The sequence below is a fragment of the Papio anubis genome, chromosome 1, assembly GCF_008728515.1.
Source record: "Papio anubis isolate 15944 chromosome 1, Panubis1.0, whole genome shotgun sequence".
Lineage (NCBI taxonomy): Eukaryota > Metazoa > Chordata > Mammalia > Primates > Cercopithecidae > Papio > Papio anubis.
Window position 1 is genome coordinate 11079709 of NC_044976.1, and position 13035 is coordinate 11092743.

Below are 13035 nucleotides of genomic sequence, written 5' to 3' on the forward strand. Positions count from 1 at the left end.
TCACTCAGTGACCCAGGCTGGAGGGCAGTAGCACAATCACAGCTCACTGCAGCCTGAAACTCCTGGGCTTAAGTGATCCTCCCACCTTGGCTTCCCAAAGTGCTGGGATTATAGGGATGAGCCACCATGCCTTACCTTGCTCTTCTAGATGGACTATTTCATGTGTTCTCCTTTATCCCCAGGCCTCTGTCCTCACCCCACCCTTACCTTCAGTTGGTTACCTTGCTGTCTATTTCACTGAGAAAATAAAACAAACATAAGAGAATGCTTCATGCTTGCCTCACCACATCTCCCCTCTTACCCTGTGTCTGTGCCCACAACCCTGGCCTTTGCCGTGACTGGGTCTGAGGATGGTTCCTCCTCTGCACGGGATCTTAGCATCTCTCCTGGCTCAAGGACGTTGCTTCACCGAGTCTCCTGTCTGTTTCCTTCAGCCTCCATTTCTGTGGCTCCTGGATCTTTCCTGTTTGCATATAGACACACGGAGGCTCCTCCCATTTGCTGAACAACCTCACGCCCATTAGGACGACTGCTATCAAAAACCCAGAAATTAGTGTTGGTGAAAATGTGGAGAGATGGAAAACCTTGTGCGTCGCTGAGGAGAGTGCACAAGGGTCCAACTGCTACGGGATACAGCGTGACAGTGACTCAAAACGTGGAACATAGAATTACCATCTGATCCAGCAAGTCCACTTCTGGGTGTCTACCCCAAAGAATTGAAAACAGAAAAACAGAGTCTCAAACGGATATTTGTACAGCTGTGTTCCTTGTTCATAATAGCCAAAAGTGGAAACAATCTAGGTGTCCAAAACGTGGAATGGATAAGCAAAATGTGGTCTACAGCCTGGGCGCAGTGGCTCACACCTATAATCCCAGCACTTTGCGGGGCTGAGGTGGGTGGATCACCTGAGGTCAGGAGTTCGAGACCAGCCTGGCCAACATGGTGAAACCCCATCTCTACTAAAAATACAAAAATTAGCCTGGAGTGGTGGCACATGCCTGTAGTCCCAGCTACTCAGGAGGCTGAGACAGGAAAATCGCTTGAACCCGGGAGGCAGAGGTTGCAGTGAGCCGAGGTCGCACCACTGCACTCCAGCCTGGGTGACAGAGCGAGACTTCATCTCAAAAAACAAAAACAAACAAACAAACAAAAAAAAACCAGTGGTCTCCAGTGGAATATTCAAGTTTTAAAAGGAAGGAAATTCTGACAGGTGCTGCAACCTGGATGATCCTTGAGGACAAAGATCCCTTGTCTCTTAAACTAAGTGAAATAAGCCAGTCACAAAAGGACAAATTCTGTGTGTTTCCTGTACATGAGGTACCTAGAGTAGTAGGATTCATAGAGATGGAAAGTAGCGTGTTGGTTGCCAGAAGCTAGGAGAAGAGGGAATGGGGAGTCAGTGTTTAATGGGTGCAGCGTTTCAGTTTTTTGAAATGAAGAGTTCTAGGCCAGGCATGACGGCTCACGCCTGTAATCCCAAAACTTTGGGAAGCCAAGGTGCATGGATCGCTTGAGCTCAGGAGTTCGAGACTAGCCTGGGCAACATAGTGAGACCCCATCTCTATGAAAATGAGCTTGGCGTGGTGGCATGCACCTGTGGTCCCAGCTACTCAGGAGGCTGAGGCAGGAAGATTGCGTGAGTCCAGAAATTCGAGGCTGCAGTGAGCCATGACCTGTGCCACTGCACTCCAGCCCAGGTGACAGAGTGAGACCCTGTCCAAAAAAAAAAAAAAAAAGGTTCTGCAGATGGATGGTGGTGATGGTTGTACAACAATGTGAAATTACTTAATGCCACTGAACTACACAGTTAATAATGGTCAAGATGAGAATTTTTAAACAAAAACCAAAAAAGAGCAACAACTACAAAAAGATGATAAAAAATTTTGTGGGAGGCTGAGGTGGGTGGGTCACCTGAGGTCAGGAGTTCGAGATCAGCCTGGCCAACATGGCGAAACCCCGTCTCTACTAAAAATACAAAAATTAGCCAGGTGTGGTGGCAGGCACCTGTAATCCCAGCTACTCAGTAGGCTGAGGCAGGAGAATTGTTTGAACCTGGGAGGCAGAGGTTGCAGTGAGCCGAGATCGCACCATTGCACTCTAGCCTGGGAGAGAAGAGTGAAACTCCATCTCAAAAAAAAAAAAAAAAAAAAAAGTTATGTGTATTTCACCACAATTAACAACGACAGAAACCTTGCTCACAATTCTTCCTCCAGGCGCTGTCAGATTTCTCAGCTACTCTTACAGCAAAAACACCTGGAGAACAGCATATTCAGGTCTCCAATTTGTCTTCTCCCATTTTCTCATGCGCTCACCACTTGTGCCCCCTACTCTACTCAACCTGTCTTTTGACCACGTCTCTACGAAACTCCATACAGCTAAATTCAGCTTCAGTCCCCATCTCACTTCTACAGGCAGACGGTATTTGACCCGAGTGATCAATCTCTGTCCTTGGAAGTCTTTCCTTGCCTGGCTGTCAGGAGCCCAGACCCCTTGACTCTCCTGCCATCTCAGGGACCCCTTCTGCCTTCTTGCCTGGTTCCTCCTCATCTCTTCAACGTCTGACTCATGAGGGGGCCCAGGGCTCAGCCCTTGCACCTCTTCTCCCTCTCCAACTCCCTCGTTGCGGATCTCATCCAGCTTTAAATACCTTAAATATATCCTGATACCTCCTGATGCTTGAAGAAACAAGTAGGTATTGTGCTCTAGTTGTGGGGATGCAGTGGCTACTAAAATGAAGCTTATGTAGTGGGTAGGAAGAAACGAAACAGATAATATCAGACAGGGATGAAGAAAATGAAGCTGGACATGGGGGACCAAGGGATGGAAGTGCCCTTTTTGGATCAGGGAGGGGACCGGGAGAGGTAACCTGGGAGCAGAGGCCTGAGGGACCCAGGGATCAGCCAAGTCTGCCCTTGGCCTGGGGCAGTGAGCAGGAAATGAGGCTGAGGAGTGGCCAGGTCCGAAGGATGGCCACTGTCCTGCTAAGGCAGAAAGCGGGACAAAGGACTCGCTGAAGAGGTTTCACTGGTGGGGGGATATGGCCAGATTTGTCTTTTGGAATGATGTCACCAGGTGCTGGGGAGAGAGGAGGTTGGAAACTGCAGTTGTGGGGACTGCTTACCAGGAGGTGGGGGGCTCCTTCTGAAGCCCCCTTACCTTGGCTACACTGGGGGGATGGCTGGAGAGAGATGGATTAGAAGCAGAGAGACCAGCAATGTGCTGGTTAGTCTCCATCCAGCCCTCTGGTTCCTCTCTCCGGTGCTTTGTGCACTGGGAGGCTGCCTCCTGCACACTCATTCCTGGGCCCTTTTTCCTGAGGCTCCCAGCAGGGTTTGGCCATGAGAGAGCACTAGCAGTGATACAGAACGGTCAGGCTCCTGGTTAAACCCCACCCTTAAGCCTGGAACCTCGGCCCTAAGTGAAAACAGCTGACCCTGTTTTTCTGCCCAAATGTTGCCTTTTTGGCCTGCCATGCCCCTATCCTGTGCCCATAAAAAGACTTCAGCTCCGCGGAGCGTCCCGCGAAGCGTCACAAACGGCTGACTGGCGGAGATCACAAGCACCCAAGCAGAGAAGCAACTGAGCGTCAGCGACCATGGATAGACAGACGTGATTAACTTCAGATGGCGTGGCTTCAGGGAAAGATCACCTTCTTCCTGCACCATCCCCTTTTCAGCTCCCCTTCCACTGAGAGCCACTTTCACTGCTCAATAAAGTCTTCTGCATTGATCATCTTTCAATCCATCCGTGTGACCTGATTCTTCCTGGATGCCAGACAGGAATCTGGGTGCTGAGAAGGCAGGGACTTGGATGCTGCTGTGGGGCCTGCACAGAGCCTGCTCCCACCAGAGAGGAGTGACTGGCCAATCCCAGCATTTGTTCCCTCCAGTCCCCCCAAAATTTGTTTTTGCTTACATGCTTCCTCTCACGAAGAGTGGCCAGCGGTGGGGCTGAGTGAAGTGAGCCACTCCACTTCCTGCCCATGAAGGCGGCCAAGGGAACGATCCCATCTCATCAGGAGACTGGAGGATGGGAGGAAAGTGAGGCCAGGTGTGTATTCCCTCCTCCCCTTCCCCTTCTGGTAGCTTCTCCATGCCATCACCATTGTGCCCCATAGCTTCCTGCTGGTGCTTCTCCTTGAGTGCTTCACCAGCTCTTATGGGTTCTTCTAATGCTGGTCTCTCCTTGGCAAAAGTCCCTTCCTTCAACTTGCTTGTGCCCTGTGTTTCCTGCACAGAGGCCATTGCAGCCCCAGCAGCTCTGGTATTCACTCATGGCGCCATTGCTGGGGATATTCACGTTTACTGAACATCCACTCTGCGGAGGCTGGGGCTGCATTGAGCTTGAGTCCCCATCTATATATACAATGGGGATAGTAACAGCACCAACCTGATTGGGATGTTAATGTTTGAAACATGAGCTGAGCCAGCGTGTGGATCATGGAAACTGGAATAAACCCCCCTCGAGAGCAGGGAATTGACTCGGGGCTGGGGGAGGGGGGCAGCTTTGGCTCCTTCCTGTCACAGGCACTGGACATGGGCTGGTGCTGAGCCCGAGGGACCAGATCCAGCGCTGCTGTTTCCCAGAGCTCACCGCCTGTCTGGAGACAGAGGAGGCACCAGATGATTCTGTTTGAGGGGAATGATGATTCCATTTGGAGCAACCAAGGGCAGCCACCTGCCTGATATGGTAACCAGTCAGCATGGGCCAGGCTTGCAGCTCCTCTCGCCCATTTCTTTGCTTTAATCAGGAGAGAATGTGTGGTTTGGCTAAGCTAGGACGAGCCTGGGAAGAGAAGGAATGTCTTTTTGCGTTCTCTTTATTTGATCTCATTCATTCATTATCATTATAGAACACTCTGATGAACAAGCACGGAACCCAAAATTGTGGGTCCAGCCTGGCGCGGTGCCTCAAGCCTGTAATCCCAGCACTGTGGGAGGCTGAGGTGGGAGAATTGCTTGAGCCCAGGAGGTTGAGGCTGCAGTGAACCGTGATCGAGTCACTGTACTGCAGCCTGGGTGGCAGAGTGAGACCCTGTCTAAAAACAAAACAAAACAAAACAAAACAAAAACAGTTGTAGGACCTTGAAGACTACCTGCCCAGGTGTGAATCCTGGATGCGACATTTCCTGTTGCTGTGACCTCAGTCAAGTGAATGAATGTCTCAGATGTCCCTGTGCCTTACTCGCCTTATCTGTAAAATGGGATTAAAATAGTATCTCCCTCAGATTGTGGGATTACATGAGTTACTATCTGAAATGCTTAGAACTGTGCCTGGCACATTGTCAGGGCTCCATACATGTTAGTTGCTTGTTTTTGTTTTTTTTTTTTAAATGTATAGGTACTGGGAATGCCGCAGATAGCAGCACAGACAAGGTCCCTGTCCACCTGGAGCTGACATGCTAGCAGGGACTATGTAAAAACAGACATGTAGGCTATGCTTGTGGCAGTAAGTGCTAAGAAGAAAAATAAAGCAAAGTAAGGGGACAGATAGGGTTTGGGGTGCTGCCAGCTTGCAAGGTGGGTTGAGGAAGGCTTCTCTGAGGTGCTGTAGTTTGAGCAGACACCTTGGTGAGGGGAGGGCAGGACAGCCATGGCACTATGGGGGGTGGGATGGGATATGGGGTTGGGAGAGTGGCCTGAAGTCGCGTAGGCTGGAGTGCGGTGGTGTGATCTTGGCTCACTGCAACCTGGGTTCAAGTGATTCTCCTGCCTCAGGCTCCCAAGTAGCTGGGATTATAGGTGCCTGCCACTATACCTGGCTAATTTTTGTATTTTTAGTAGAGACAGGGTTTCACCATGTTGGCCAGGCTGGGCTTGAACTCCTAACCTCAGGTGATCTGCTTGCCTCAGCCTCCCGAAGTGCTGGGATTACAGGCATGAGCCACCGCACCCGGCCACCTTTTCTCTTTTTTCCCTATGGGGTGACAGTACCACCTCTCCCTGGGCTGCTTGCACTTTCACAAGAGATTCTGGATCTGTGCTTCCAAATAGAATAGCTACCAGGCACAGATGCTTCTGAGTACTTGAAACATGGCTAGTTCAGGCTGAGATGTATAAAATACATCTCAATACAAAATACCAAATATAGAAGACTCACTATGAAAAACTATATATACAGTATCTTGTTAGTAATTTTACATTGATTTACACATTGAAATGGTCTTATTTTGGATATAGTAGGTTAAATACAATATTAACTTCATTTTACCTGTTTCTTTTCACTCTGTGATTTGGCTACTAGAAAATTTTAAAGTTATTTATATGGCGTGCATTCTATTTCTATTGGACAGCGCTGCCTTACAAAGTTAAAAGCCTTCAAGATCTAATTAAATTAATTCATAATTAAAATTGCAACTCCCTCAACTCTGGGATCCCCCTACCCCTCACAGGGCTCTTACGGTACTTATCACCTTCTCAAATACTGTATAATTTACATATCTGTTATGTTGATTTCTTATTGTCTACACCTCCTGCTAGAATATAAACTGTAGGATGGCAGAGCTTTATTTTGCTCAGTCATGGGATTAGAACAGTCCCAGGCAGCCAGGCTCGGTGGCCGGTGGCTCACTCCTATAATTCCAGCCCTTTGGCAGGCTGAGACAGGTGGATTGTTTGAGCCCAGGAGTTTGAGACCAGCCTACAGAACATAGTGAGAGCCCCCACACCCATCTCTACAAAAAATCAAAAAATTAGCCAGGGCTGGGCGCAGTGGATCACACCTATTATACCAGCATTTTGAGAGTGTGAGGTGGGTGGATCACTTGAAACCAGGAGTTCACAAACAGCCTGGCCAACATGGCGAAACCCTGTCTCTACTAAAAATACAAAAATTAGCCAGGCGTGGTGATGCGTGCCTGTAGTCCCAGCTACTCCAGAGGCTGAGGCAGGAGAATCGCTTGAACCTGGAGGCAGAGGTTGCGCCACTGCACTCCAGCCTGGGTGAGAGAGCGAGTCTCAAAAAAAAAAAAAATTAGTTGAGTGTGCACACCTGCGGTCTTAGCTACTTGGGACGCTGAGGTGGGAGGATCACTTGAGCTCAGAAGATTGAGGCTGCAGTGAGCCATGATTGTGCCACTGCATTCCAGTCTGGGCAACAGAGTGAGACCCGGTCCAGCCCTCTCACCGTAAAAGAACAGTGCCAGGCACATAGTAGGTGTTCACTTGACAGTCAATGATTGGATGAATGTAGGCAAAGAGGCATTCAGTTTTTGGTTTTGTTTTGTTTTTTTGGGTGGACAGGAAGTAGGATATTTAATGGTGGGCATAATTTATTGAGGGCAGCACAGTGAAAGCCCTCATGAGTACAAGGCTTGCCACTTCTCCAGGGGGCCATGACTGGGGATGGATTTGACCCCACGGTCATCTGGGATGAGCTGTTTCTCAGCCACCACATCTTCAAATTCATCTGCATTGAACTTGGTAAAGCCCCACTTCTTTGAGATGTGGATCTTCTGGTGGCCAGGGAACTTGAACGTGGCCCCTACGTAGGGCCCCAATCACATGCTCCTTGTTCTGCAGCTTGGTGTGGATGAACATGATGACTTGGCCAATGCGAACCCTGGCCATGGTGCCCTGGGGCTTTCCAAAGGCACCTTGGATGCCTGTCTGAAGCCTATGCTGGGAACAGTGCTAAGGTCGAAGACATTGGAAAGGACTGTCTCCACAGTCCCTTAGAGCAAAAATCAGGCTGTCCATGCAACAAAGGATGCTGTTTGCAGCCATTACACATGGGACCCTCAGCAGTTTCCATAGTGGCCAAATCTTCAATTTTTCTAGAGATGTTCTAAATATAGATTTTCATGTGTAATCTCCAGATTTTTCTATGTTTTCAGTAATTCAAATGACCTTAGAGCATTGTGTGTGCCAACAGAAACATTTCTGCAGGAGTTTTGGCTACCTGTCTGCATCCCCTGTGATCCAGATGATTCCAGAAACTGATATAGGAGGCCAGGTGGGGAGGAACCTGATGTGGGGAGAGTGTGGAGCTGGGTTCTACAAATCTGCCTGTCCCAGAAAACTTACTCCTTCTGGGCCAACATGCATCTAAGTGGGTGGTAATTAAGGAATGACCCCCATCTCCTGCATACCTTCCTCTGGTATGTCTACAACTAAAAAAGAAAGCAAGGTGTCTGTATTAGTCCATTTTCACACTGCTATGAAGAAATACCTGAGACTGGGTAATTTACAAGGAAAAAGAGGTTTAATAGACTCACAGTTCCATATGGCTGAGGAGGCCTCACAATCATGGCAAAAGGCAAAGGAGGAGCAAAGGCATGTCTTACATGGTAGCAGGCTAGAGAGTGTGTGCAGGGGAACTGCACTTTATAAAACCACCAGATCTCATGAGACTTATTCACTATCATCAGAACAGTATGGGAAAAAACCCACCTACCTCTATGATTTAATTACCTCCCACCAGGTCTCTCCCACAACACGTGGGGATTATGGGAGCTATAATTCAAGATGAGATTTGGGTGGGGACACTGCCAAACCATATCATTCTGCCCCTGGCCCCTCCAAAATCTCATGTCCTCATATTTCAAAACCAATCATGCCTTTTCAACAGTCCTCCAAAGTCTTAACTCCTTTCGGCATTAACTCAAAAGTCCACAGTCCAAAGTCTCATCTGAGACAAGGCAAGTCACTTCTGCCTATGAGCCTGTAAAATCAAAAGCAAGTGAGTTACTTCCCAGATACAACAGAGCATTGGGTGAATACGCTTGTTCCGAATGGGAGAAATTGGCCAAAATGAATGGGCTATAGGCCCCATGCAAGTCTGAAATCCAGTGGGGCAGTCAAATCTTAAAACTCCAAAATGATCTCCTTTGATTCTATGTCTCACATCCAGGTCAAGAGGTGGGTTCCCATGGTCTTGGGCAGCTCCCCCTCCTGTGGCTTTGCAGGGTACAGTCCCCCTCCTGGCTACTTTCATTGGCTGGCATTGAGTGTCTGCAGCTTTTGCACATGCACAGTGCAAGCTGTCCTACCATTCTGGGGTCTGGAGGATGGTGGCCCTCTTCTCACAGCTCCACTAGCCAGTGCCCCAGTGGGGACTCTGTGTGGGGGCTCCCATCCCACATTTCCCTTCTGTACTGCCCTAGCAGAAGTTCTCCATGAGGGCTTCACCCTGCAGCACAACTCTGCCTAGTGTTTCCATATATCCTCTGAAATCTAGGCAGAGAGGTTCCCAAACCTCCATTCCTGACTTGTGTGCACCTGCAGACGTAACACCATGTGTAAGCTGCCAAGGCTTAGGGCTTGCACCCTCTGAAGCAATGACCTGAGGTGTATGTTGGCCCCTTTTAGCCATGGCTGGGACACAGGGACCAAGTCTCAAGACTGCACAAAGCAGCAAGGCCCTGGGCCTGGCCCACAAAACCATTTTTTTCTCCTAGGCCTTGAGGCCTGCCATGAAGACCTCTGACATGCCCTCTCTGAAGGGGTGGCCTGCCCCTCCATACTTGTAGGCGTTTCTCGTTAGGTGGAACAAGAGACTTGAGAAAAGAAATGAGACACAGAGACAAAGTATAGAGAAAGAAAAAGTGGGCCCAGGGGACCGGTGCTCAGCATACAGAGGACCCGGGCCGGCACCGGTCTCTGAGTTCCCTCAGTATTTATTGATCATTATCTTTACCATCTCGGAAAAGGGGAAGTGGCAGGACAATAGGAGTAGTAGGGAGAAGGTCAGCAGAAAGACATATGAATAAAGATCTCTGTGACATGAATAAGGTTAAGGAAAAGTTCTGTGCCTTGATATGCATATGCAAACATCTCCATAAACCTTTTTAGTGCATAAAGAGCAGTATTGCTGCTAGCAAGTCCCACCTTCAGCCCTAAGGGGTTTTCTCCTAAGGAGGTTTTCTCGTAAGGAGGTTTTCTCCTATCTCAGTAAATAGAACATACAATCGGGTTTTACACCGTGTTAGCCAGGATGGTCTCGATCTCCTGACCTCGTGATCCATCCGCCTCTGCCTCCCAAAGTGCTGGGATTACAGGTGTGAGCCACCGCGCTCGGCCTCTGTTTTTTTGTTTTTTTTTGTTTTTTTAAGATGGAGTCTTGCTCTGTTGCAGGCTGGAGTGCAATGGCGCAATCTTAGCTCACTGCAACCTCTGCCTCCTGAGTTCAAGCAATTCTCCTGCCTCAGCCTCCTGAGTAGCTGGGATTATAGGTGTGTGCCATCACATCCGGCTAATTTTTGTATTTTTAGTAGAAACAGGGTTTCACCATGTTGGTCAGGCTGGTCTCAAACTCCTGACCTCGTGATCGGCCTCCCAAAATGCTGGGACTACAGGCATGAGCCACCACGCCTGGCCACTTTACTTTCATTTACAGTTTATTATAAAGGATGCAACTAATGGAAAAATACATAGGCTAAGGTATTGGAGATGCAGTGGGGCTTGGAACTTCCACGCCCTCTCAGGGTGAACCACTCTCCCAGCACTCCCTGGAAACACTCTGAACCTTTAGTTCTTTTTTTTTGTTTTTTTTGTTTTTTTTTTGAGATGGAGTCTTTCTCTGTTGCCCAGGCTGGAATGCAGTGGCCCGATCTCGGCTCACTGCAAGCTCCGCCTCCCAGGTTCACGCCATTCTCCTGCCTCAGCCTCCCAAGTAACTAAGACCATGCCACCACACCTGGCGAGTTTTTTGGTATTTTTATTAGAGACAGGGTTTCGCCGGGTAAGCCAGGATGGTCTCGATCTCCTGACCTTGTGATCTGCCCGCCTGTGCCTCCCAAAGTGCTGGGATTACAGGCATGAACCATCGCGCCCGGCCACCTTTAGGGTTTTTACGTGGGCATGATTGACGAAATCATTGGCCATTGGTGACTGAACTTAATCTCCAATCCTCCCGGAGGCTGGAGGCGGTCGAAGAGTGTGTGTGTTTTTGCGTGAGATAGGCCCACCCTCTCTCTAATAACACGGTTGCTCCCTCTGGCAACCAGCTGCATTCTGAAGCTATCGAGGGGCTTTCAGCCACCAGTCATCTCAGGAACCTATGAAAAGACACTCTTCTCTCTCTGGAGATTCTGGGAGTCCCAGAAACTCTTGCGTTGGGAACTTGGGGCTGTCTACCAAAGAGTATACAGCTTCGGCCAGGCGCGGTGGCTCACGCCTGTAATCCCAGCACTTTGGGAGGCCGAGGCAGGTGGATTACTTGAGGCTAGGAGTTTGAGACCAGCCTGGCCAACATGATGAAACACCATCTCTACTAAAAATACAAAAATTAGCCAGGCGTGGTGGTACATATCTGTAATCTCAACTACTTGGGAGGCTGAGACAGGAGAATCACTTGAACCCGGGAGGCAGAGGTTGCAGTGAGCTGAGATCGTGCCACTGCACTCCAGCCTGGGCAACTGGGTGACAGAGACTCTGTCTCAAAAAAAAAAAAAAAAAAAAAAAAAAAGAAACAAAACAAACAGTATAAAGTTTCAGTTAGACAAGAGAAAGAAGCTATAGTGATCTATTGCTCAGAATGGTGACTATAAGAAATAATACATTGCATATTTCAGAATTGCTAAAAGAGTAGGTTTTAAGTGTTTTCATCCACAAAAAAAAATGTTAGCTGATGAATTTGTTCATTAGCTTGATTTAATCATTCCACATTGTAAATAGATATCCAAACAGTGCACTGTACCCCATAAATATATACAATTATTTGTCAAAGCAATGTCTCATGCCTGTAATCCCAGCACTTCGGGAGGCCAAGGTGGGAGGAATGCTTGAGCTCAGGGATTTGAGACCAGCCTGGACAATATGGCAAAACCCTGTCTCTACTGAAAATACAAAAATTAGCTGGGCGTGGTGGTGCATGTCAGGAATCCCAGCTCCTCGGGAGGCTGAGGCATGAGAATTGCTTGAACTTGGGAGGCAGAGGCTGCAGTGAGCCAAGATGGTGTCACTGCACTCCAGCCTGGGCAACAGAGTAAGACTCTGTCTCAAAAAAACAAAAATTAGCCGGGTGTGGTAGTGCACAGGTACTGTAGCCTACAGTCCCTCTGACAGTTTTGTCTTTTCTGGAATTTCGTAGAAATGAAATCATTATGGTATGTGGTCTTTGTGGTCTTTTTCCACAAAGCTAATACTTTTGAGGTTCCTCCAGATCGTCCTTGCGTCAGTAGTTTGTTCCTTTTTATTGCTGAGTAGTGCTCCATTGTATGAGTATATTGCAATTTGTTTATCCACTCTCCTATTGATGGACATGTTGATTTTTTTTTGGCTTTTATGAATAAAGCTGCTATGAGCATTCATGTATAAGTCTTGGTGTGGGCATATGTTTTAATATCTCTTGGGTAATATCTAGCAGTGGGATTGCGGTATGGTAAATGTATATTTAAACATTTACGGGAAACTGAGGGTACCAAGATTTTCAGTCATACTGGTGAAATGAATGGTGCCCAGGAATTTGTGTTTTTTATTTTTTGAGACAGGGTCTCTGTTGTCCAGGTTGGAGCACACAGGCATGATCATTGCTCACTGTAACCTTGAACTCATGGGCTCAAGCAATCCTCCTGCTTCCTGCTCCCAGTAGTTGGGAGTACAGGCAGGCGTCACCATGCCCAGCTAATTTTTTCATTTTTAAGTTTTTGTAGAGATTGGGGTCTCCTTAGGTTGCACAGGCTGGTCTTGAATTCCTGGTCTCAAGCAATCCCCACCACCTCCTCGGCCTCCCTAAGTGCTAGGATTACAGGTGTGAGCCACGGTGCAGGGCCCTGTGCAGGTTATTTATTTATTTATTTTTGGATTTTTTTTTTTTTGAGATGGAGTCTCTCTCTGTTGCCCAGGCTGGAGTGCAATGGTGAGATCTCGGCTCACTGCAACCTCTGCCTCCCGGGTTCAAGCAATTCTCCTGCCTTAGCCTCCTGAGTAGCTGGGATTACAGGCACCTGCCACCATGCCTGGCTAATTTTTGTATTTTTAGTAGAGACGGGGTTTCGCCATGTTGGCCAGGCTGGTCTTGAATTCCTGACCTCAGGTGATCTGCCTGCCTTGGCCTCCCAAAGTGCTGGGATTACAGGCGTGAGCCACGGCGAC

General features: G+C 48.3%; 1 protein-coding gene and 1 pseudogene across 1 annotated transcript in view; one reads left to right on the plus strand and one right to left on the minus strand.

The window, feature by feature from the left end:
• The window catches only part of TNFRSF1B (TNF receptor superfamily member 1B), a 46600-nt gene extending 45737 nt beyond the window's left edge, over positions 1–863 (plus strand). Inside the window, exon 10 of the mRNA XM_017957266.3 lies at positions 435–863. Within this exon, the coding sequence (XP_017812755.1) occupies positions 435–505 (71 nt within the window). The 3' untranslated portion in view covers positions 506–863. The remainder of the gene's footprint in view (positions 1–434) is intronic.
• Positions 864–7655: 6792 nt separating this feature from the next.
• Positions 7656–7779, minus strand: LOC116272142 (annotated as a pseudogene).
• Positions 7780–13035: the final 5256 nt, after the last annotated feature.